The sequence below is a fragment of the Arachis hypogaea genome, chromosome 1 (genome assembly GCF_003086295.3).
Source record: "Arachis hypogaea cultivar Tifrunner chromosome 1, arahy.Tifrunner.gnm2.J5K5, whole genome shotgun sequence".
In the NCBI taxonomy this organism is placed as follows: domain Eukaryota; kingdom Viridiplantae; phylum Streptophyta; class Magnoliopsida; order Fabales; family Fabaceae; genus Arachis; species Arachis hypogaea.
In genome coordinates, this window is record NC_092036.1 from 12,352,824 (window position 1) to 12,375,805 (window position 22,982).

Sequence of the window (22,982 nt, forward strand, 5' to 3'; positions counted from 1 at the left end):
CGCAGATTAATTGGCCGATTGAATTATTTGATAGTCACTCGGCCAGACATTTCATTTGCCACAAGTATCCTAAGTCAGTTTCTTGACTCCCCATGCGAGTCATTGGGACGCATCTGTTAGAGTCCTTAGATAGATCAAAGGTACTCCAAGAAAAAGTTTGTTGTATGAAGATAAAGGACATAACCAGATTGTTGGGTATACTGATGCAGATTGGGCAGGATCTCCATCTGATAGACGTTCTATATCTGGTTATTGTGTTTTTATTGGTGGAAACTTGATATCTTGGAAGAGTAAGAAGTAAAATGTTGTAGCAAGATCTAGTGTGAAAGCTTAATATAGAGCTATGGCACTTGCCACATGTGAACTTATATGGTTGAAGCAATTAGTTAAGGAACTTAAGTTTTGTGAGCCGAGTAAGATGGAACTGGTGTGCGATAATCAAGCTGCTTTTACATATTGCTTCCAACCCTGTGTTTCATGAACGGACCAAGCACATAGAGATTGATTGCCATTTCATAAGGGAGAAGTTGCAAAGTGGGAAAATAGTAACAGCCTTTGTCAACTCCAACGATCAACTTGCAGATATTTTCACCAAAGCTCTCCGGAGTCCTCGGATACAATACATATGTAACAAGCTTGGTGCATATGATTTATATGCTCCAGCTTGAGGGGGAGTGTTGAATATCAGATTAGAGATATAGGTTATATATAAGTTATTGAGAGATATAGGCTTTATATAAGTTATTCTGTTTTGATATAGTTTCTGTTTTTAAATATCTAATTCTGTTGTATCTCCTAGTATTAAGGGATTTTATTTCTGTACCTATATATATATATATATATATATATATATATATATATATATATATATATATATATATATATATATATATATATATATATATATATATATATATATATATATATATATATATATAGATGCTGAGAGATGATTCTCTCAAGGAATTCATTCAAAACACAATCCTTGTCTCACTTCATTCATGTATTTCAAGTGCTAATAAGGCTAAGAACTTTTGTACATTCTTTTTCCTTATCTAGGATCCTTGGTATCTCGATAGATTAAGATTCAATTCCTTAGACCCTATGAAACTCCTGAAATTGAGAGATTTTAAAATGATTAAAGTATAATTTATTTTATGCTCAGCTCAGCACGAAGTTCAGAGCACAAAACATTACATTTATTAGAAATTCAGATAGGTTCGAATACAGTAATCTAAATTTTTAACTGCTTGGCTTGAACCATTCGGTATGGTACGATCCCTCTATATCGATCCTTTCGTACGTATGAGCACCAAAGTAGTCACGTTGGGCTTGCACCAAATTAGCCGGTAATCTTTCCCTTCTGTAAAGTGTCAAAGTAAGCAAGACTAAGAGACATACCTGAGGTGCTGATACCAGAATTGATGGCAAGGCAAACAATTCTCCTCCAGGCGGATTGGCGATCAATTATTTCCTTTGCAAACTCAGGATCGACAAGAAGGTTTGCCAGATTGGGGTTCCTGTCATATGCCTTCTTGATCCTGTCAAGGAATATTGCTCTAATGATGCAACCTCCTTTCCAAATCCGGGCCAGTTCACCCAACTTCAAATCCCATCCTTTTTCCATACTCTTTGCACGTATCAAATTCATTCCCTGAGCATAGCTACGGATTTTGACAGCATAAAGTGCTTTCCTAACATCGTGGATCAACTGCTGCTTGTCTACATGTTGATCAGCCAAAATATCGCCAAAACCAGCTGATTTGAAGACCTTAGCAGCCTCAACTCTCTCTTCCTTCAACCCGCTAAGGAACCTAGCATCCAAAGAAGATTCAATAGTGGGAGCAGCTACTGATAACTCGGCAGCTTGCTGAACAGTCCACTTACAGGTACCCTTCATGCCGGTTTTGTCAAGAACCTTGTGAACAAGATATCCATCTCCTTTACCATCCTTAATTCCGAATATATCAGCAGTGATTTCGATAAGGAAACTCCGAAGTTCACCCTTGTTCCATTCTGCGAAGGCATTGTGTAGATCCTCATTTGACAACTTTCCAACCAACTTCAGTACATCATAAGCCTCTGCAATCAGCTGCATGTCACCATATGCAATTCCATTATGGATCATCTTCACGAAATTACCGGATCCACCTTTGCCAACATACGTAACACAAGGTCCACTGTCAGGGACTTGAGCTGCCACCTTGAGAAGAATGTCTTCTATGTATTTGAAAGCCTCAAACGAACCACCAGGCATCAAAGATGGACCATTGTGAGAACCCTCCTCACCGCCTGAAACTCCCATCCCAAGATAAAGAAGACCTAATTCAGCCACTGCTTTCTCTCTCCTTTCAGTGTTCTCATACCACTCATTACCACCATCCAGATAGGTAGATAGAGTCTTAATGGTCTGGTCAACAGGTTCGCCGGCCTTAACAAGCATTATTATCACCCTTGGTTTTTGAATGGAATTAACAAAAGCATCAGAGTCATGGTATCCATAAACCGGAAGATTTCCTTCATGTTTTTCTCGTTCAACGGTCTCATCTACCTTCGATGTGGTTCAGTTGTAAACAGAGATGGGAAAGCCTTTCTCGGCAATATTGAGAGCAAGATTCTGGCCCATGACAGCCAGTCCCGCAAGACCTATTCTTGTCTTCCTGTTCAATGGTTGATAATGATCATGCATATGAGAATTAAAGTAGGAAGGTTCTGGAGGAAAACAAAAATCTGTAAACTACAATCACAGAATACTGCAAGCACATAAAAAACTCAGATTTACGAATGCGGGACTCAAGATGCCATCAATAAGTAAAACTTCTACCAAGTTCAATAGGAAGTATAATGAACTTGAACATGTTCCAAGAATGAAGACTATGATACTGTAGAAATGTGATCACTAATCAAACAAGGAAGACCAATAAACTTGATCATCACACTATCTAAACATTGGAGTAATGTTACCCAACAGATTGGGTTCTTAGGTTTCCCGGTCGAATGACGATCAATAGTAAAATTAGGATCCCAACTAACAAACAAGCTTTAAACTTTCCTAGATTTGCAGTTTCTGCTTCAAAATCCACAGGCATACAACTTTTACAAGATCTCATATTCCAGTTGTTTTATTTTTCCAAATATCTTACAACACAAAACAGCATAGCCCCAAAACCATACTCCCTCTAGCTCAAATTAATTGCATTTTGACTTTGTACATTCATACATCAATATATATGGATTGAATTTGTATCTAAAAACATTGATTAGATTTATGAATGTACCAAAGAAGGTTAAAATGACAGTTATTGTGAACCGAAGCTACTATCAACTGTATTTACTATTACATGCAAAGCAGTATCAGCAAGATCAAGGTTCAATAAAATCATCTTCACCCCACAACTAAGTCAATCGGTAAGAAAATATAGCACAGCACAGCACACAGTACTAAATTATCATCAACACTAAGATCAAAACCCAGAACATGGGTCGTAAAGCTGCCGGAGAGGACCCTTTGCCTGAGATGGCCATTTAATACTTTACTCGATGCAGCAAAAGGAAGAGAAAAAACTTGCAGCAAAAGGAAGAGAACAGTCACATCTAACAACACCACAAAATCACCTAACTACAACATAACCAGAAATTCCAATATGAACAACTATAGTTATTCTCAATGAATATGAACACCAAAAACTCAGACATCTAGGTCAGCAAAGCATTAATTTATGGGAAGGTCAGCAAAGCATGAAAGAACAATGTTTTTTTTCTGGTTAAGATGAAAGAATAATGTTACAAAAACCCTTTTGTTTCCTTAGGGCCTCCAGGGAGTATTAGGAGACTCTGTATAATTAGTACGAGAAAAATACCCCGTGGCACCAAAAGGAGCAGCAGCTCTCCCATAACCTTATATTTAGATAGGATGCGTTGCCTCCTAAAAACTCAAATCCTATCAAATCACCATCTTTTGAGACAAGCAATACATGCTCGAAGCTCCAGCTAGGAATCCCAAGAAAATTGCTCATTGTACTCTTTCATCACACATATCCTAAAACTATCCACGTCATGATAATAACGTAAAGCTAAACAACCTCCAAGTACCACGAGATGGCCAAACCAACCCTCTCCTACCTGTTTCGGCACATGAATCTCGAAAAATCTCTTCCTTTTGCTGGTATCAAAGACAAGAATAGTAGCTTCATCATTACCATAATAAATCAACCAGATTACAGACCAATGAACGTTGCCCACTCTCTCCTCTTTAGTTGGTCAGGAATAACATCCTCCTTGAAACTAGTCCACGAGTTGGACCTCAAGGAAAGGAAACCAAAAACGTCTTTCTCCTCTCCATCATTCCAATTATTCTCTCCATCCTTCTAATTCTTCCTGTCCATCATTCCAAGCTAAAACTACCAAGTAGTCATCTCTCGTTGCGTCGTACCCAAACCCAAAGAAAAGCTTTTCTTTGGGTTTGGGTACGACGCAAGGAGAGATGACTACTTAGTAGTTTAAACTTAAAATGATGAAAAGGAACTTTAGAAGGATGGACAGAAGAATTGAAAGGTTGGAGAGGAGAAAGGCGACTTTGGTTTCCTCTCCTTGAAGTCCAATTCATGGACTAGTTTTAAGGAGGATGTTATTCTGACCAACTAAAGAAGAGTGAACTCTGGACACCTTCATTGTTCTTTAATGGGACTATTCACTGGTTGATTTATTATGGTAGTGATGAAGCTACTATTCTTGTCTTTGATACTAGCGAAAAGAAGAGATTTTTCGAGATTTCTATGACGGAAAGGGTTTTTTTTGGCAATCTCATGGTACTTGGAGGGTGTTTAGCTTTCCGTTATTATCATGACAGAACTACTGTGATATTAATGAAAGAGTACAATGTGCAATCTTCTTGGAATTCAATATATTAATGAATTGGGCTGGAAATGAATCCCTGTATGCCTCAGAGACAGCAGTTGCAGTTTCTGATAGATCCCTATTCATCTCTGAAATTTTAGACTCCACGTATTCTTTATACTTTGAGATTGAATCAACCAACTTCAGGAGCTCGCGAGCACGCATTTGTATTTTTTCTTCACTTTGCTTAATTGCTCCCTGCAAATTCAATTGGGTAGCCTGAAAAAGAAATCAGTACCAATGCAATCATGTTACACATGAAACTACGCCAGAAACATAGCTTATCTCTCAAGATTGATAGAGTCCAAAATACAATGAAGAGAATGACGCCTGAGACATGTTCAAGTCTTCACAAATTCAATTAGGTAGCGTTTGAAAGCAAGGACTGAGATTGAGACTAAGATGTTAGTTTTGGGACATAAAATTTCAATCCCGTTGGTACTTTTAGAAAATGGGACATAGGAGACTGAAACTTTTTTTAATAGAGACTGAAACTTTAATAACATTTATTTTTAAAATAACCTTCATTCAACTTTTTAAATTCCAAAACTAACCCCACTTTTCCTTTTCCAACAAGACACTGAGACATAACTCAATCTTGCATATTTTATACCAAATATAATTCAGAGACTTAATTTAGTCTCAGTCTCCCAATTTCTGTCTCTTGGTCTCAGTCTCAATCTCTCTTCTAAACATAACATTTACTCACTAAAGAATTAACAACCATAGAATTACCTTTAGAAGCTCAGCTGCCTCTCTTTCCATAATGTCCAGGTCATGACTTGCTACGTGGACATCCTCCAACGTTTGCTTTGCTTCAGCTGAACATCTATTTACATAATCTTGTGTTTCATTCTTTATCATGTTTAGTTCAGCTTCCATCTGGTGGATAATGTAACACACAGCAGAAGAACAAAAGTCAGGCAACAGTTTTCACAGGTAGATGATTTCTGCTTCCAATACGCATCTAAATGATTCTGACAAAGTGCGAAAAGATTGCCAGAAAATATAGAGAAACCAAATCAACAGTAGATGCAAAGCATAAATTTAGTTTGTGATTAATACAGTGAAGTTAAGAGTAAATATGGCAGCTAAAAGATGGATTAAAAAAAACAAATATTTTGAACAGCTGAATCATCATCTGCAATTACTGCAGACATGATTATAATGCAAGTACGATTGATTGATGTCATTCCACCTGGAGAAAATCCAAAGAAACCTGGAAGTCCCCATAATGTTCGGCTATATTCAATTGCTTTGATGAGGTATGGAGACAATTTTGATGGCAAAACCACCAGCTTGTGTGTGCGCTGTGCTGTTTATTATGATCCTGACACTGCAAAGGAAGATCCTTCTAAGCAAGGTGTTTGCAGCAACTTTTTGTGCAACTCCAAGCCTGGAGACAAAATTAAGATCACAGGGCCTTCTGGGAAGATCATGCTTTTGCCTGAGGATGATCCAAATGCGACACATATAATGATTGCCACCGGCACTGGTGTAGCTCCATTTAGGGGCTATCTACGTCGAATGTTTATGGAGTCAGTTCCTAAATTTAAGTTTGGTGGACTAGCCTGGCTCTTCCTCGGTGTTGCCAATACCGATAGTCTTCTGTATGATGACGAATTCACCAAATACCATAAGGACTATCCAGACAACTTCCGCTATGAAAAGGCTCTCAACAGAGAGCAGAAGAACAGGAGCGGAAGCAAGATGTATGTTCAGGATAAGACTGAGGAATATCGCGATGAGATCTTCAAACTTCTCGACAACGGGGCTCACATTTACTTCTGTGGTCTAAAGGGGATGATGCCTGGAATCCAAGATACCCTGAAGAAGGTTGCAGAGCAAAGAGGAGAAAATTGGGAAGATAAGCTTTCACAACTTAAGAAGAACAAACAATGGCATGTCGAAGTCTACTGATAATTCTGCATTGCAGAATAAACACATGCTTGCATTTATTTACCTTAAGTCTGAGTTAGGTGTTTTAATTAATAATCTTCATTAGACGGCTTGAGTAAGCTGTACATTGTTTACTTGATGAATACAAAATTGAAGAACCAAGTAAAGGTGGTGGTAGAGACATATTTTGACCATTTTGCAATCAAGATGCATCATAGTTAATTAATAGGAAAAACTACCATTTGTACCCATGAACTTTACGAACGCTGACAAAAGTACCAATGGAAGAAGAAAAGTGACTTTTTACCCATGAAAGGCTGGATCCGTCTGTCGATAGTACCCGAACGTCATTAAAACGTTAGCTCCATTAAGTTAAAAGCCAACATGGCACGTTAACTGCTTACCTGGCTTTTGATTTTTATTTTGAATTTTTTTAGTAACCTTCCAGGTGGATATAAAAGAGAGAGAGAGAGAGAAAGAGAGAGAAACGTTAGAGTCACTTCGCACCATTCCATCTTCTTCCTCACCACCCTTATGCATGCCTTAGCAGAGAGAGACGTGAACCACGTACTGAACCCGACGCCACCAACCAATCTGCCCAACCGCCTCCGTCCGCCCAAAACACCACCGGCGACCAGCATCGCCTGATCCTTCTTCCATTTTCTTCTCCATTTCCCTATTTCTTCCCTCCTTTGCGCGTAGTCACTCTGTCTCAGCGCGAACAGCCCTTGCTTCGCATCTTCCAGTCCGATGAGGAACCAAGGGCGGCGAACTTTTGTGCCGATGCGACCGCCGCTCCTCCGCCTTTCCCAATTTTTTCGTCCTTCTCTATCATCAGCGCAGATTCAATTCCCTTTTCCCGCTTCCCTGTCTTTCTTCTTTTTATTTTTATTACTTTTTCATTCTGTTTTAGTGATCTGGGTAGGTTAAGTTACATGATTTCTGTGTTTTGGAGTGAATGTGTTTGTTGTGGCTGAATTTTGTGGGTTGTTTGATGCCAACATAGAACTAATAAACACGCTGTCTGAATTTGCTGCACACCACATACTCGATATATCGCCTGAATGAAGTTTTTATTTAAACCTTATATCTGATCAGAATAGGGCTTAAGTTTTGTTTTCATTATGCATTTTAATTCACAAATATGCAGTTTTCTGAACTTCGTGATGATGATTGTGATTAAACTTTGGTTATGCGCTAGTTGAATGTCCTTGTTGAACACCAAGTTATGTATATTTTGTTGTCACTCAATGAAGAGATACCTACCTAACAAAATGTAATTTGGTAAATTCTTCATATTTTACACAGTTGAAAACAATACCACCACCATCATAAGATAATTATAGTTTTCAGAGGACATTTTTTTGAAAACATTCACTATTTTACACGGGTTGGCAGCAAGCATAACCTATTACATATTCCTCACCAAACATCATAACATGTATATCTCAAATCATTATTCTATAAATCAATAATTGAAACCCCATTTTTCATGTAAAAAATAATGGAAAGGATTAAGGGATGTATTAGGCTGATGAATGCAGTTTAGCTAAAATTTCAAATAATATATAACTAAAATTTTACTAATTCTTAATTATTCTAATAAATTTAAATCATATATTTTTTTATTGTGTAATAAATTTATAGAAACAATAGTCATTTAATTATTGAATGAATCATATTTTATAATTTAATAATTAGAAAAGTCATAAACATTGTCCAAATTTTTTCGTGAGTCAATTTTAGTGAAAATAGACAATTAAGTTTCCCATGAACCAGGATTTGTTCATTTAGTGGTAATAGACATACCTACATAATTAATAAGATTTACATGAATAATAATATTTTAAGAAACTAATTATCATGTTAATGTTTGAGCCGTAAGTCGTTGTTTATCAAAAGTTCGTTTTCATTTCCTTTCTTTATCTTAAATATTTTTTATTTTAAATTTTTATCTATTGGCTAACTAAAATATTTTTATCTATTTTATCTTAAATATTTTTATCTATTGCAGTTTAACTTCTCTTATTGTTTGTCTCAAATAAAGTGCAACTGTTTTCTGAACTTTTTGATGATGATTGTTATTAAACTTTAGTTATGCGCTAGTTGAATGTCCTTGTTGAAATAGTAGGTATATTGATATGGACTGTTCATCCTTTTTTTACTGACAGAAATGGCTACCACGATGCATATCACATTAATAATACACCATAGAGGTAGACTTGAAAGGGGATTAGATGACAAGTTGTGTTACGCAGAAAGTGAAATTACTGAGGTGGAGAGAGTTAACGTAGATACTCTGAATGGCTTCTTCATTAGTGACCTACTGAAAGACATTGGGTATCCAATCATCTCCGATTTCTACTGGCGACAGCCTGGAATGGAAATTGAGGGTGGTTTGAGGCTTCTACGACTTGACATGGAAGTCGTTAAGATGTATGAAACTGCTGTGGAGAATGGGCATAAGATTGAATTAAACACAGAGCACCCAATCAGCCAAGCAGATGTTGTAGATACGAATGAAGAAGCTGGTGTAGAAGCACCTGATCAGGTTAATGTAACTCCATCAAGGAGGAGGAAAGTTTATGTCAGGAGGACTCCAACTCCAAAGAAAGCAATAGGTCCTAGAAGAATTCTTCACCTGGAAAGGGTACATACTGAAGCCCAAATTACAGAGGAGACCCATGGCACAGAAAAGGCCCAACTAGATGCCAGCCCAAATCCATCAGTTCCAACTACACTAAACACAGTTCATGTATCTGAAGAATCTGCTACACCAAACATAGTTTCAGCACCATCTATTCCGCTTGACAACAATGCCCAGCCAAAGTCACCAACATACACAAAGCCACCCTCTACCTCTGATGATCCACAAGATGAATTGCTCACCCAATATGTTCCTTTACCACAAAATCAACCCTCCTTCCGAGCCATGCCTGAACCACATCCAACCCCACCACCCAACACCCCTTCTACCAATCCATCTGCCACAGTAAATGCTCCAAAAACACAAAATAACAACACAGAGGAGGGTATTGGAGGTAGTAGGAGAAAACAGATAAGGAGATCTACTAAGAGACCCCTTTCAACTGGACAAACATTTATCCCTAATACAGATCCGAATCAACCTTCATCAGTATTTATTCCGGTGGAAGGGGGAGAATATTCAGATGATAAACCTGGTCTTCATTGCTATGAGTCAGAGGGCCTCTACAGCATTGGAAGTGATGAGGATGACTAGGAAAGGTCATTTCCACAGGGCAATGCCGATGCACCTGTTAAGGAGGTGAGGCTGGAGCTTGAAATGGAGTTCGAGACTCTGCAACAGTTCAAAAAAGCTGTAAGAAAGTTCAATATTAACCTTGGAAGGAGTATTTTTTTTTCAAGGATTGATTCAACAAGATGCAAAGCTATATGCTATGATGAAAACTGTCTGTGGCAAATTTACTGTGCCAAGAGGTCATGTCCGGTGAGTTATCAAGTCAAAACTTTTGTCAATGAGCATACTTGCCTATAGAACTTGCATTGTAACTCTGCCAATGAAAAATGGGTAGTTGATGAGTTGGAAGAGAGAATAAGGAATCAACCTGATATGATAGTAAAGGATGTTGAGAACTACTTTAGAACTGAGTTTGATGTGCTTGTAAGACCTGGCCCCATTAAATGTACATATTGTCTGAAGGTATAACCTAACATTCCATGTCTCATTTGTTTACTTTTGCATATTGGTTGTATTGTAAAGAAATTAAAATTGTAATTATTGCTACTGTTTTCTCATACTGGTCAGAACAACAAAGGATGTGACAAGAAGAAAGAAGCTATGGCTAGTGGAGGAGCTGCATCAGGTAGTGGTAGTCAGCATCAGGGTGCAGCAGCAACAACTGAAGGTATGGGTGTTGATGATCTTGATGAGGATGCTGCCAGAGAGCAAGAGATGTATTGGGAAGAGACTTTGGAGGCAGCAGATGCTGAAGCATCAACTTCAGATTCACCCAATGTAAGTTATTTATATCCACTCTTTTCTTCTACTTATTGGCATAAAGATAATTTTATCTTGCATTAAAAATTTGAGCTAATGCAATTATCAATATTTATAGATGAATGTTGATGATCTGAACTGTGTGAATCCTTCTAAAGAACCTATGGTAGTAAGACCTTCACCTTCTAACTCCTCTACTACATATGTGCCACCTAGACCTATCATAAAGCCAACCATGTCCAAGAGACCAATTAGGAGGAGAAATATTAAGAGGCCACTACCGTCACAACCTTCTCCCCTCAGACCTGCCCCACCACAACCTACTCCCATAACGCCTACCACACCACAACCTTCTGTTGTTAGGCCTACATTACCAACTAACCAACCGCCTCCAAGAGTTACCAGACAAACAATACATGGTGCAAGTCGAGGGACCACTACATGATTTATGCGATTCATGCCAACTCCACCATCCACAATTCAAACACCAGGCAGATGGCCAGTACTTGGGTTCCGTCCACCAACAATAGCATCTTCAAGTGGCAACAACAACAGGGTTTCTAGTGGCAATAGCAACTCCACACCCAACAAATAGGATTTTCTAGTCTGAATTTGTTTTTTGATGAAGTACTTGCTGTAATGAGAGCTCCATGAACTCTTATATTATGTTTTTTTGTAACTTATGCCTAGTAAAAACAGCATACAACTTGATGCTTTCATGTTCATAGTTTGTATTGGTTCTATTAGGTACATTTGATTTGCTACAGCTACATTAAACTCATACCCTCGTTTTGAGGCTTTTGTTGATAACTGCATATGAGTAAATTACTTCAAGGTTTATTATAGCTTATGGAATGAATTACTAGTTCCATTTCCAGGTTACAACTTTGCTATTTATTTTACAATACCATGTTTCTGGCTAGATTAAGACAAATCACGACATTTATATTTCTTTTTTTTTTGTCAAAATTGAGTTAACTTCAATTTAACAGATATCAAATACATTAACAATCATAGACATTAATGTCATAACACAACTTGACTTTTTCCACAACAAGTGAAGATAGTAACAGAGTTTCGAAGTTCATCATCATCGAAACCAACCAGCTTCTAAGTTCATCATCATTGAAACCAAAAAACTGCACAAAAAGATCCCAGGACAACATACACCATAAGCACAGTTACATATTGATTAATTGGAGTAGATTCAGCCCTACACAAATTAGTAAACTCAAAAAAATAGTTATAATCCATGACCTAATAGTTCTAATTTCACCATGGAGCTTCCCTATCTTTAACAAGATCTTCACACTATTCTCTTGAATCTCTCTTCTTTGCCCAGTGAGATTGACCTCATGGCTACTACAAGAGCTATCTTGATTTTTTCTAACAAGGGCTCTTGCCAGTCCTTCCCATCCTCCGTCAATCTCATCCACCCATACAAAATACTTGCAATCCATCGTCTGTAGTGTGAAAGGGATCCGCGAAGGAATAAGGAATCATTCACAATAAGTTAATCTGATCCGAAGCACAAAAACAAAAAGACTTACCTTCCATAGAGGACACCTTACGAACTATCTCTCAGGATTTGTTAAGGTTCCAGATTGTAGCAACACCACACCCTGTCCACAAAAGTATCTCCCAGACAAAGTATTCTCTTCACCCCTCTTGGAAGACGAAGTCCCTTCTTCGCTGATGCTTCCATTCGAAGAACATTGGTTACCTCTGCTTCTCCTAGACATTCTAGGGTTTTGAAATTGAAATTGGGGAAACAGTTGAGGATAAATTAGGAAAATGGGTGATGTTATAACGGTATATTTATGCTTGGACACGTTAGACTGCTGATTCAAAGCCAGGTAAGCAGTTAATGTGCCATGTTGGCTTTTAACTTAATGGAGCTAACGTTTTAATGATGTTCGGGTACTATCGACAGATGGGTCCAGCTTTTCATGGGTAAAAAGTCACTTTTCTTCTTCCATGGGTACTTTTGTCAGCGTTCGTAAAGTTCATGGATACAAATGGTAGTTTTTCCTAATTAATATGATGTTCAAGCATATTAAAAAAAAAAACAGAAAAACAACAAACCATAAAGACAACTCAAGTATGATAAGTCATTGCTGTGGAAACATAGGTAAAATGTATAAGCTACAGTAAAGACCCTGGACCAACTCCTACATTCCAAAAGCAGTGCAGCATGCTGCCACCATCACTTAAATTAAAGTTACACCCATTCAGCATTGCATTTTGTTAATAGTAAAAATTCCAGTAGAAGAACATCAAGTTCACAATTATCTTTGGTTAATCTACGCAGATGAAAATCAAAATCTCCCTCTAGAAGGTTGAAACTTAAAGTGACAGCATAGTAGACACTGGTATCTGTGACAGGCTAAAAGTATAGAATCAACATTAATAAAATTCTGAGCATGATGATGCACTTACTTTATCAATCTGTGACTGCACTGTTGCAACATTATTTCTTTTTTCCTCAAGCCCAGAAGCATTTTCATTGGACATTTGCTGATAGGAAATTAACTCTTACCATCTCCTCATAGAAATCTTCTTAATGTCCTCAGTGTACGAGTTAAGTGCAGGCTTCAGACTCAATTTACGGTCAAAACCCATAATCTCAGCAGCCTAGTTCCCTTGGCATTCAACTGATACTGAATATCATCACCGATCTTCAACCTAGAAACACCAGCAATAAGGATTAGATGCACAGACTTAACTGTAAAGACAGACAACAAACAAACCATCTATCTAATACAAAGAAGATCAATAGAATTTGCTTCATTTTAACCAAACAGTCAATAATCTATGGATATTAATAATGGAGCACAATTCAACCTCCTCAGCTCTTGGTTGCAATCCAAAGCAAGCGCCTCAAGGTCCTTGAACTCGTGAGAAAGACTATTCTCCAGTTCCTGGGACTTGTCCTCCCAAACATTCCTGGCAAGCTCGCCCACCTCGATCTCCCTCTCCAAAGCCTGCAACTCCCTCTTCATCCTCTCCACATCCCTCGCATTAACAGGCTGCGCCTCCACCATCCTCCTTAGTTCCCTGTTCTCCTCGCAAACCCTATGGTTCTCCCTCTCCTTCGCCTCCAGAACCTTCTCCTTCTCTGCCAGCACTTCACCATCTCCTCAATCTTCCGCCCAACATCCTCAATCAGAAGATTAAACTTCTTCACATCGTCCTCTAGCATGCCCCTGTAAGAAAAACAAATAAGAATTGAGCAATCAAACCAAACTGAATTAAAAAAGATGAAGTCAAAGTCATCTAACTACCTTAGTCTTCTCCAGCTCGTCCTTCTTTTCGGGATGCAACCTCAGCTTCTCCAAGTCATCCCTCAAACTCTTGAGCTCATAGTTGGCAGCCTCGAGCTTCTCCTCGGCGAGGGCCTTCTGGTGGTTGAGCTTGTCCATGATGTTGAGTTCGAGTTCTTCAACCACATCATCATGGCCCTTAATGTAGTTAACATAGGAATTGAGGGTGTACTGGTGGACAAGGCTGACCTGGACGAGGGACAAGACTGTATTGGAGATGGATTCGGAGATGATCCGAACGAGCCAGTGAATGAGTGCGAGCAAGTGATGCCAGTGGTGAGGGTCGGGGGATTTAAGGATGGATTTGTGGATCATGAAGGGTAATTGAGGCGCTTCAGGAGAGGGGGCAGATCCTCTTCGAGCTTCGACACAGGGTACTCGATCTCTCTCAGAAGGATTTTTAGGGTTTCGAGGATGTCCTTCGCGGAAGGTGGGGTTTTGATGGATTTGAAGGTGATGGGATAATTCCGCGTCCAGAGGAACTCGTTGAGGGCGGAAATCACCGATTGCTGCAAGCGGCGCTCCTTGTAGTCCTCGATCCTCGTGCACCCCGCGCCGCCGGAGGAAGAGCGGCGGCTGCTTGCCAAACTGGCGCCGGAGTCGCGGGGGGGAACTGATGCCTCTGATGGGAATCCGGCGGAATGAATGAGTCCTTGGTTGGTCGGCGGGTTCCGGCGCCGGATCTCATATCTGCGCTGTTAAAGGTGGTTCGAATCGGAGACACTTCAATTTTGAAAAGAAATCCGTGTGAGAGTGTTACTTTTCTCAATTTTTTGAGATTCCCGCTCAAAGTGACGCTCATATTATGTTTCCTGGAGAGGAGGGTGTACATGGGCCACTCAGTTTATATTAAAATAAAAAAAATTAACATTTTAATATCATATTATAAAATAAAAAAAACTCTTAATACTATATTATAATACTGTTTATTTCAAAATTTTGATATTATCAATTATGACATAAATATAATAAAAATTATATGGTTCATTTATCTAAAATGATTATCAATTTTAAATATACTGATTTCTTTTGTTAGATAACAACTAGAATTATTAAAATATTTTTATACAAAGACATAATTGAAATATGATTAAATTGTTTGACATCTTTAACTAAATCTCTCAATATAATATATATTCATATTTTAGTTATTATTTTTATAGAAAAATTATTCTAATCATCTTTTTGTGAGAGTGTGAATTATCACTTTATTTTATATAATTTTGTTAGATATACAATAATTCGTATAATTATAGTTTACTTAACGGTTTAAATTTTTTATATAAATAATTTTATAAAATTATTAAAAATATAATTATTTATATGTCTTTTATTAATTTAAATTTTTTAGACAAAATAATATTATATATAGTATCAAAATTTTATAATTAAAAAAATTTAATTTAATTTTTATTATTTATAAAAAAAATAACAACGTATTAAAAATATAACAATTTATAATCATTAAAACATGAAAAATTCTAAATAAAAGATATAATTCTCTTTAAGAACACATTAATGATTTATCAATATATACAACATTAAGAATGATTTGAGGAATGATGTAGGGTTTTTCAAGAGACTCTCCCCTAACAATTGACATGTATAATTAAATCTAAACTATAGACGAGTAAGTTATTATAATTTAATGTATACTATGTGATAATGCCAAATTTATGTTTGTGATAAGCACAAAATGTTTAAATATTATTGTATGTGGAGTTCATAACAACTTGTGTCAGAATTTAGTTTATTGGATTTAATTAATTAGTATATGGATCTATATCTTATTACTATACTATGCTAATAAGGCTAACTTTAGTACATTCTTTTTCCTCATCTAGGATCCCTAGTATCTGAATAGATTAAGATTCAATTCCTTAGACCCTATGAAACTCCTAAAATTGAGAGATTTTAAAATGATTAAAGTGTAATGAAGATTTAATCAAATTAAAATATATTGGTAATAATCATTTTTAAAATTTCTTTTCAATTTTTTATTTTTCACAATATTTATTTGTATATATCTTTTTCTTCCTTTCAATATCAGTCTTAATACTATTACAATTTCACTTTTCATTGATAATCACTTTACATTTTAAATACCAAATTTTAAACTAATAAAAGAATAAGAGCTAAAAAACTAATTTTATTTACAAAAAATATTAATTAATATTGAATGAACAAAATGTTATATATATAATTTTTGGTGAAAAATGTCTCTTTCCATGGTGGAGCTGAGTAAGACCTCGCACTAATGCTTCCATTAGAGGATGCCAGGGCCACATAACCATTCACTTTTTATCACATGTTTAATGCCTTTATCTTTTGTCGAATGTTTAAATCATTCATTTCATTTCAAGTAGTGATGTATCATCATATAAATAATTATCAACATAATAATATTATTAACATCTTAATAAAAAAATATTTAACTATTTAATCTCTCTTTAGTTGAAGATTTGAAGTGTGGTTGAAATAAATGTATGTGCACGTTAGACATTTTGAGGGAAAAGATGGAAAGAACTCCACTTTATAATGCATGCCTTTTTTATTTTTTTTTTCCTTAAAAAAATTAGAAGTTCAAACAACACATTATGACTTAAGGATTTTTCTTAATAATTCAACTAACTGAAATGAATCTACTAGTCAGGAGAGAAAGTCATTTTTAAGGGGAATTTAGAAGAAAAAATACTTGACAAAATATAATTGCACGAAAAGAACACTCAAGTGCATATAATAATACTATAATCTCAAACAGAAATTAATAATGAGTAGGGTGCACATTTTTCTTTCCAAAAAGGTAAGAAAAAGAAAATTGTAACATCTGAGAATTTCTCTACCATGACATCGATTTCACCTTTCCTTTTGCACTAAATGGCAAAAGCAAAAGCAAAAGCAATGTCAAATTGTCAATGTTATATTATAGTAAAGTTTTTAAATGTACTCAGAATATTCGTGTTCCAGTAATCATAATAATTAATTTTAATTAATATATATTATATATATTTTATAATTGATATTAGCAATTAAAATTATTAAAACATCGGTATATTTAGTAAGCTAAAATTTTTATATATAATTAATTTTAATGTAAAATATAAAAATATTTAATTATTTTAATATTTTATACAATTGTGATAATAGCACAAAATGTCATTGACGTTTTATAATAAAAAAAAAATTAATTATAAAAGAATAAAATGTGACTGACTTTGTAATAAAAAATATTATTTTAATTATTAAAACACAAATAGTTATCCACATTTTGATAAAAAAAAAGTTTATTTTAATTATAAACGTGATTGATGTTTTATAAATAACCATAACAGTGTTTAACACATAGTTTAGTCAATCATAAAAAATTTTACACTTAATATTAATAATACAATATAAAAAAAAGTTCGTATTCAGTAGACTCAAAATTCTTCCAATATTATATCAAAAGCAGATGCCAAAAATGTAAAGTATCATACTTTTGAGTATTTTATTAATTTCATGTCTATGATATTTATTTTAATGTGCAATTTTATAATATCAAACAATGCATCAGACTTGTGAACAGTGCACACTAATTGCATCCATGTCATGGAATATCAACCTCCCTCTCTCTCTCTCTCTCCTGTGTTGTTGTTGATTATTATTGTCATGTCCTATGTAAGAAGTAGAGGGTTCAGAAACATCACATCAAACTCAAACTTGGTTGCTTCCTTTGTTCATTGTTGTGGGTATAGTGACATATCAATAATCTTCACAAAGTGAATGTGGAATTTAGTATTCAAACATCAACCCTTCATAACACAATCACAAAGCTGTTGATGCCAGTAAGGTACACTTTTTGAGTTAATAATAATAATAATGATGTCCTTATGTTATGAAAAGCCAAAGGCAAAGACAACTACAACTATTACTATAAACTCTGTTTTTTTTTTGGTTGCTTGGTAGCATCAATAATTCTCATCACCACCGCCACCATTATCATTCTCTTTCAACTTCAAGATCTGTCCTTTTTCTATTTTTCTGAATTTCTTCCGCTTTTCTTCAGTGCCCAGATTTTGTAATTTCCTACACTTCAAGTGGAAAGACTCATGCTCTCAGGTAAAAATTGTTATTTTTATCACTTTCTCTCTTTTGGGGTATATGTAATTATGTAAAGTTGATAACTTTGTCCTCAAATTGAGCTAAGCAAAAGAATTTCCTACACCATTTTGCAGCACATATATGTCAGCTTCTGTTTATTGAACCAAACTTCAGGTACATATATTCTTTTTAACCTTTTTTTTTTTGGCTAAAGCCTTATTCCATTAATATTGTTTTCACTTTACAATCTGATGCTTTTTGTTGATAATAGGAGGCACTTTAATGCTTGATTTATTTTTCATCTTTCTTGTGGATGTGCTTTGTGCCTCTTTCCATTTCCCTTTTATGCTTCAGTTTATGAGCTATGTGTGTATTGAAATTTTTGTTGTATATCTATCTACCCCTTTTTGTTTTGAGTTTCTGAAGAAGACTATTAACATAAATAGAAAAATGAATGGAGGGTAATCCAATAGCTTAAACTATTAACATAAATCTAGAACTTAGTGGTTTAATTGTAGATGTGATTTATGACAAGAAACTATTATGTCGTTTGATTCATATAACTGAGTCTATCTAATAAGATAAGGCTTAGTTCTTCTTGACATTGTTGTTGTTTTAACTGAAAGCTGCAATTTATGCTTATTACAAAATTCACTTGTTCTAGAATGAATGTTTTAGCTTCAAATTTTCTTAGTATCTAATTTTATTTGAGGGATGATTCTTTACTTGTTTGTTGAGCAGAGTGATCATTATTTGGCATTTCCAATAGGCAACTCCAAGAATGATTAGAAATTGGGGCGTTGTGGTGTTGATTGTTCTTCTCTCCAATGGTTTCTGTTCAAATGGGGTTGACTTGGATGATATTGATATTGATAATAATAATAGTAATAATACCACAATTCCTGATGTTGTAAATATTGGGGTTCTTTTCTCTTTCAATACAAGTGTTGGCAAAATTGTGAAAATCGCCGTAGAAGCCGCAGTTAAAGATGTAAATTCTGATCCATCAATTCTTGGCAAAACTCAGCTCAAGCTCTCACTTCAAGAAGATTCCAAATATAGAGGATTCTTGAGCATTGCTGAGGGTAGGCCCTTTCATGACATTCCAAATATAAAGTTCCTCTCTTCATTCCGTAATATCTGTAGCTTCAAAAATTTAGTACATTCATGAGTTAATGTATCTAGACACAGATAGATTAACTCATGAATGTACCAAATTTCTAAAGTGATAGATATTTCAGAATGGCATTGTACAAAGTTCATCAGTTCTTGCACATTATGATTCACTTTTTAAATAAAATACCAATGTGTAACAGCATTGCAGCTCATGGCAACACACACTGTGGCCATAATTGGCCCACAGACCTCCACAACAGCTCATGTCATATCTCACATTGCGAACGAGCTTCGAGTTCCCCTGCTGTCGTTTACAGCCACTGACCCCACCCTTTCTTCGCTTCAGTTCCCATTCTTCATTCGGACATCTTTTAATGATATGTATCAGATGACTGCAATAGCAGATCTTGTTAACTACTATGGTTGGAGGGAGGTTATTGCAGTCTATGGTGATGATGATCATGGGAGGAATGGAATTGGTGCCTTAGGGGACAAGCTAGCTGAGAGGCGCTGCAAGATCTCGTTTAAAGCTCCTATGAGTCCTGAGGCAACCAGGGAGGAGATCACTGATGTGCTTGTTCAGGTAGCTCTGGCTGAATCGCGGGTTATAGTCCTTCACACAAGTACTACTTGGGGGCCAAAAGTGCTAAATGTGGCGAAATCTCTTGGAATGATGGAAAATGGTTATGTCTGGATAGCCACAACTTTTCTGTCTACCGGGATAGATATAAGTTCTCCACTTTCTTTGAGTGTAATGGATGACATTCAAGGAGTTATTGCGCTACGAATGTATGTGCCGGATTCAAAGCTTAAGAGATCTTTCATTTCGAGGTGGAAAAACTGGACTAATGGCTCCCTTGGATTGAGTACTTATGCTATCTTTGCATATGATACTGTCTATGTTCTTGCTCATGCGCTTGCTGCATTTTTTAAACAAGGGAACCGAATCACCTTTTCATCTGATTCAAAGACATCTCTAATACATGGTGACAACATGCATCTTGATGCTGTCAAGATATTCAACGAAGGAAAACTGCTGCGAAAAAGTATCTACGAGGTTAACATGACCGGTGTAACAGGTCACTTCAAGTATACATCTGATGGAAACCTTGCAAATCCGGCATATGAAATCATCAATGTGGTTGGAACAGGGACTAAGAGGATTGGTTATTGGTCTAATCACTCTGGACTATCATCTGTAAGTCCTGAAGAACTTCATTCAAAGCCGGCTAGTCATTCAAGTTCAAGTCAAAAGCTACTATCTGTGATTTGGCCAGGGGACACAACACAGAAACCTCGTGGTTGGGTTTTTCCAAACAATGGAAGGATGCTAAAAATTGGAGTTCCAAAAAGGATCAGTTACCGCGAATTCGTCTCACAAGTAAAAGGCACTGATATGTTCAAGGGGTTCTGCATTGATGTCTTTCTTTCTGCAGTGAACTTGTTGCCTTATGCTGTCCCCTATAAGTTTATTTCGTACGGAGACGGTCACAGCAATCCTAGTAACACTGAACTTGTCCGTCTGATCACCACCGGTGTGAGTATCATTCCAAATAAGTTCTCTAGTGTTTTTGACATTCTTCTGGTACCAATTTGATCCTAGTTTCCTTCTTTCTATACAGGTGTTTGATGCTGCTGTAGGTGATATTACAATTACCACAGAAAGAACAAAGATGGTGGATTTTACGCAGCCATTCATCGAGTCCGGTCTAGTGGTAGTAGCATCAGTGAAGAAGACAGACTCAAATGCTTGGGCATTCTTGATGCCATTTACTCCAATGATGTGGACTGTCACAGCTATCTTCTTCCTAGTTGTTGGTGCTGTTGTCTGGATTTTAGAGCATAGGCTCAATGATGATTTTAGGGGACCTCCCAAAAAACAAGTAGCCACAATTTTGTGGTAAGTAAGTGTGACCCTTTTCTCACACCCTTCGTTTCATTGTTCATCTTACTAATGAAGCTTTTTAGAATTAGTTTCATACTCTTAAACTATATGGACTAACAGAGAAGAAATTATAAGAACCTCCATAGTAATTGACTTTTATTTTACAATTTCATCATATGCAATCTATGCATGAAATAATGATATCAATGCTATAGTTTTGTAACTTGTAATTTTCTTGTATCTGGCAGGTTCAGTTTCTCAACCATGTTTTTTGCCCATAGTAAGTGCAAGTTCTTTTGTCTTGCTTCCATTGCAACTAGTTTAACTATTACTTCTCTGAACAAATCAAATTACTGTTCATTGTTTTGTAGGGGAAAACACAGTGAGCACTCTCGGTCGATTCGTGCTGCTTATATGGTTATTCGTAGTTCTCATAATCAACTCGAGTTATACAGCAAGCTTGACTTCAATCCTCACAGTGCAACAACTTTCTTCACCAATAAAGGGCATTGAAAGTTTGATAAACAACAATGAGCCTATTGGCTACTTGCAGGGTTCTTTCACTAAAGGTTATTTAGTCAACGAAATTGGCATCGATGCGTCGAGACTTGTAGCTCTAACAACACCAGAAGAATCTGCCACTGCTCTGGACAAAGGTCCCCATAAAGGTGGCATCGCTGCATATGTCGACGAACGTGCATACATAGAGCTGTTCCTTTCAAGCCGCTGCGATTTCAGCATTGTTGGTCAAGAGTTCACCAGAAATGGTTGGGGATTTGTAAGTATCTCTCTTCTTAGTAATGTTTGATTGTTGGTTCAATCATTAAGTTATCAACTGATATTAATATTTCACTATTTCTTGTCTAACTTCCATTGATATTTTGTCAGGCCTTTCCACGAGACTCGCCATTAGCGGTTGACCTGTCAACAGCCATTTTGGAGTTGGCTGAGAACGGCGACCTTCAACGGATCCACGACAAATGGCTTTTGCGCAGTGCTTGCCTGTCGCAAGGTGCGAAGCTCGAAGTGGACAGACTCAAGCTGAGGAGCTTCTGGGGTCTCTACCTACTCTGTGGCTTGGCATGTTTGATTGCTCTCTTCGTATATCTATTTCAAACCATGAAGCAATACAAGAAGCACTACACCGAAGACGACAAGTCGTCGTCCGGTCTAAAGTCCACGCCGTCGCGACTAAGGACTTTCCTTACATTTGTAGATGAAAAGGAAGACACAGTTAAGAGCCGCTCCAAGAGAAGGAAAACGGAGATGGCATCATTCAAAAGTACAAGTGAGGTTGGATCATCCAATAATGGATATTCAGAATCATCTTCTCAGAGAATTGAGTGTACTAATAATGAGACATGACAAACTTGTTTTCTTTGGTCACAGAACTGGTACATTAAAAAAAGAGTAAAGTGACAAATAAATTCCTAAAGATTTACATTTCGAACAGATTAATCCTTAAAGAAAAAAAGAGTACCAATAAAATCCTCCAGAATAACAAAATGTGGACAAGTTAGTTCAAATTAAGACCTTCTATCCTAATTACAGGGGCTAATTTAAATGTAGTGTGTCTACATCTGTTATCCTAAAGGACTTTATTGGTACTTTTTTTCTTTTAAGAACTAATCTGTCCGAAATGTAAATCCGCAAGTTTATTTGTAACTTTACTCTTAAAAAATTTAATGTATTTGGTATGTTGAATCATTGTATTTAGTTAGGTAAACTTTTTAATGTACCATTTTTCAAAGTGAGTTATTAGTGGACAGAAATAGTAATGTGATACCTTCTTATGCCAAACTAC

General features: G+C 36.4%; 3 protein-coding genes and 1 pseudogene across 7 annotated transcripts; 2 read left to right on the forward strand and 2 right to left on the reverse strand.

Moving 5' to 3' along the window:
- Window positions 1-1,119: 1,119 nt before the first annotated feature.
- On the reverse strand, window positions 1,120-2,584 carry LOC112797345 (6-phosphogluconate dehydrogenase, decarboxylating 2-like; annotated as a pseudogene).
- Window positions 2,585-4,711: 2,127 nt separating this feature from the next.
- Window positions 4,712-14,864, reverse strand: LOC112797360 (kinetochore protein NDC80 homolog). Of its 4 annotated transcripts, none has more exons than XM_072235134.1 (5): window positions 14,059-14,803; window positions 13,619-13,980; window positions 13,214-13,459; window positions 5,632-5,778; window positions 4,712-5,115 (listed from the first exon to the last, which is right to left on the reverse strand). In XM_072235134.1, the coding sequence occupies exons 3-5, from the start codon at window positions 13,286-13,288 to the stop codon at window positions 4,852-4,854; spliced, it is 486 nt and encodes a 161-aa protein (XP_072091235.1). In that variant the 5' UTR covers window positions 13,289-13,459; window positions 13,619-13,980; window positions 14,059-14,803; the 3' UTR covers window positions 4,712-4,851. The 4 variants fall into 4 exon arrangements, 1 of the variants encoding a protein (XP_072091235.1); XR_003199740.3 differs by lacking the exons at window positions 4,712-5,115; window positions 5,632-5,778 and adding exons at window positions 11,795-12,237; window positions 12,325-12,517 and having other exon boundaries at window positions 14,059-14,830; XR_011881009.1 differs by lacking the exons at window positions 4,712-5,115; window positions 5,632-5,778 and adding an exon at window positions 11,795-12,237 and having other exon boundaries at window positions 12,325-13,459; window positions 14,059-14,864.
- On the forward strand, window positions 6,157-6,879 carry LOC112797354 (ferredoxin--NADP reductase, root isozyme, chloroplastic-like). The gene has a single exon (XM_072235032.1). It carries the CDS (start codon window positions 6,157-6,159, stop codon window positions 6,814-6,816), a length of 660 nt encoding a protein of 219 aa, XP_072091133.1. The 3' UTR covers window positions 6,817-6,879.
- Window positions 14,865-17,617: 2,753 nt separating the features above from the next.
- Window positions 17,618-22,978, forward strand: LOC112797377 (glutamate receptor 3.6). 2 transcript variants are annotated; one of them, XM_025840284.3, is made up of 9 exons: window positions 17,618-17,926; window positions 18,143-18,195; window positions 18,312-18,351; window positions 18,919-19,262; window positions 19,494-20,830; window positions 20,916-21,193; window positions 21,427-21,458; window positions 21,550-21,956; window positions 22,067-22,978. In XM_025840284.3, exons 4-9 carry the CDS (start codon window positions 18,959-18,961, stop codon window positions 22,541-22,543), a joined length of 2,835 nt encoding a protein of 944 aa, XP_025696069.1. In that variant the 5' UTR covers window positions 17,618-17,926; window positions 18,143-18,195; window positions 18,312-18,351; window positions 18,919-18,958; the 3' UTR covers window positions 22,544-22,978. The 2 variants fall into 2 exon arrangements, with proteins under 2 accessions (XP_025696069.1, XP_025696077.1); XM_025840292.3 differs by having other exon boundaries at window positions 17,722-17,921.
- Window positions 22,979-22,982: the final 4 nt, after the last annotated feature.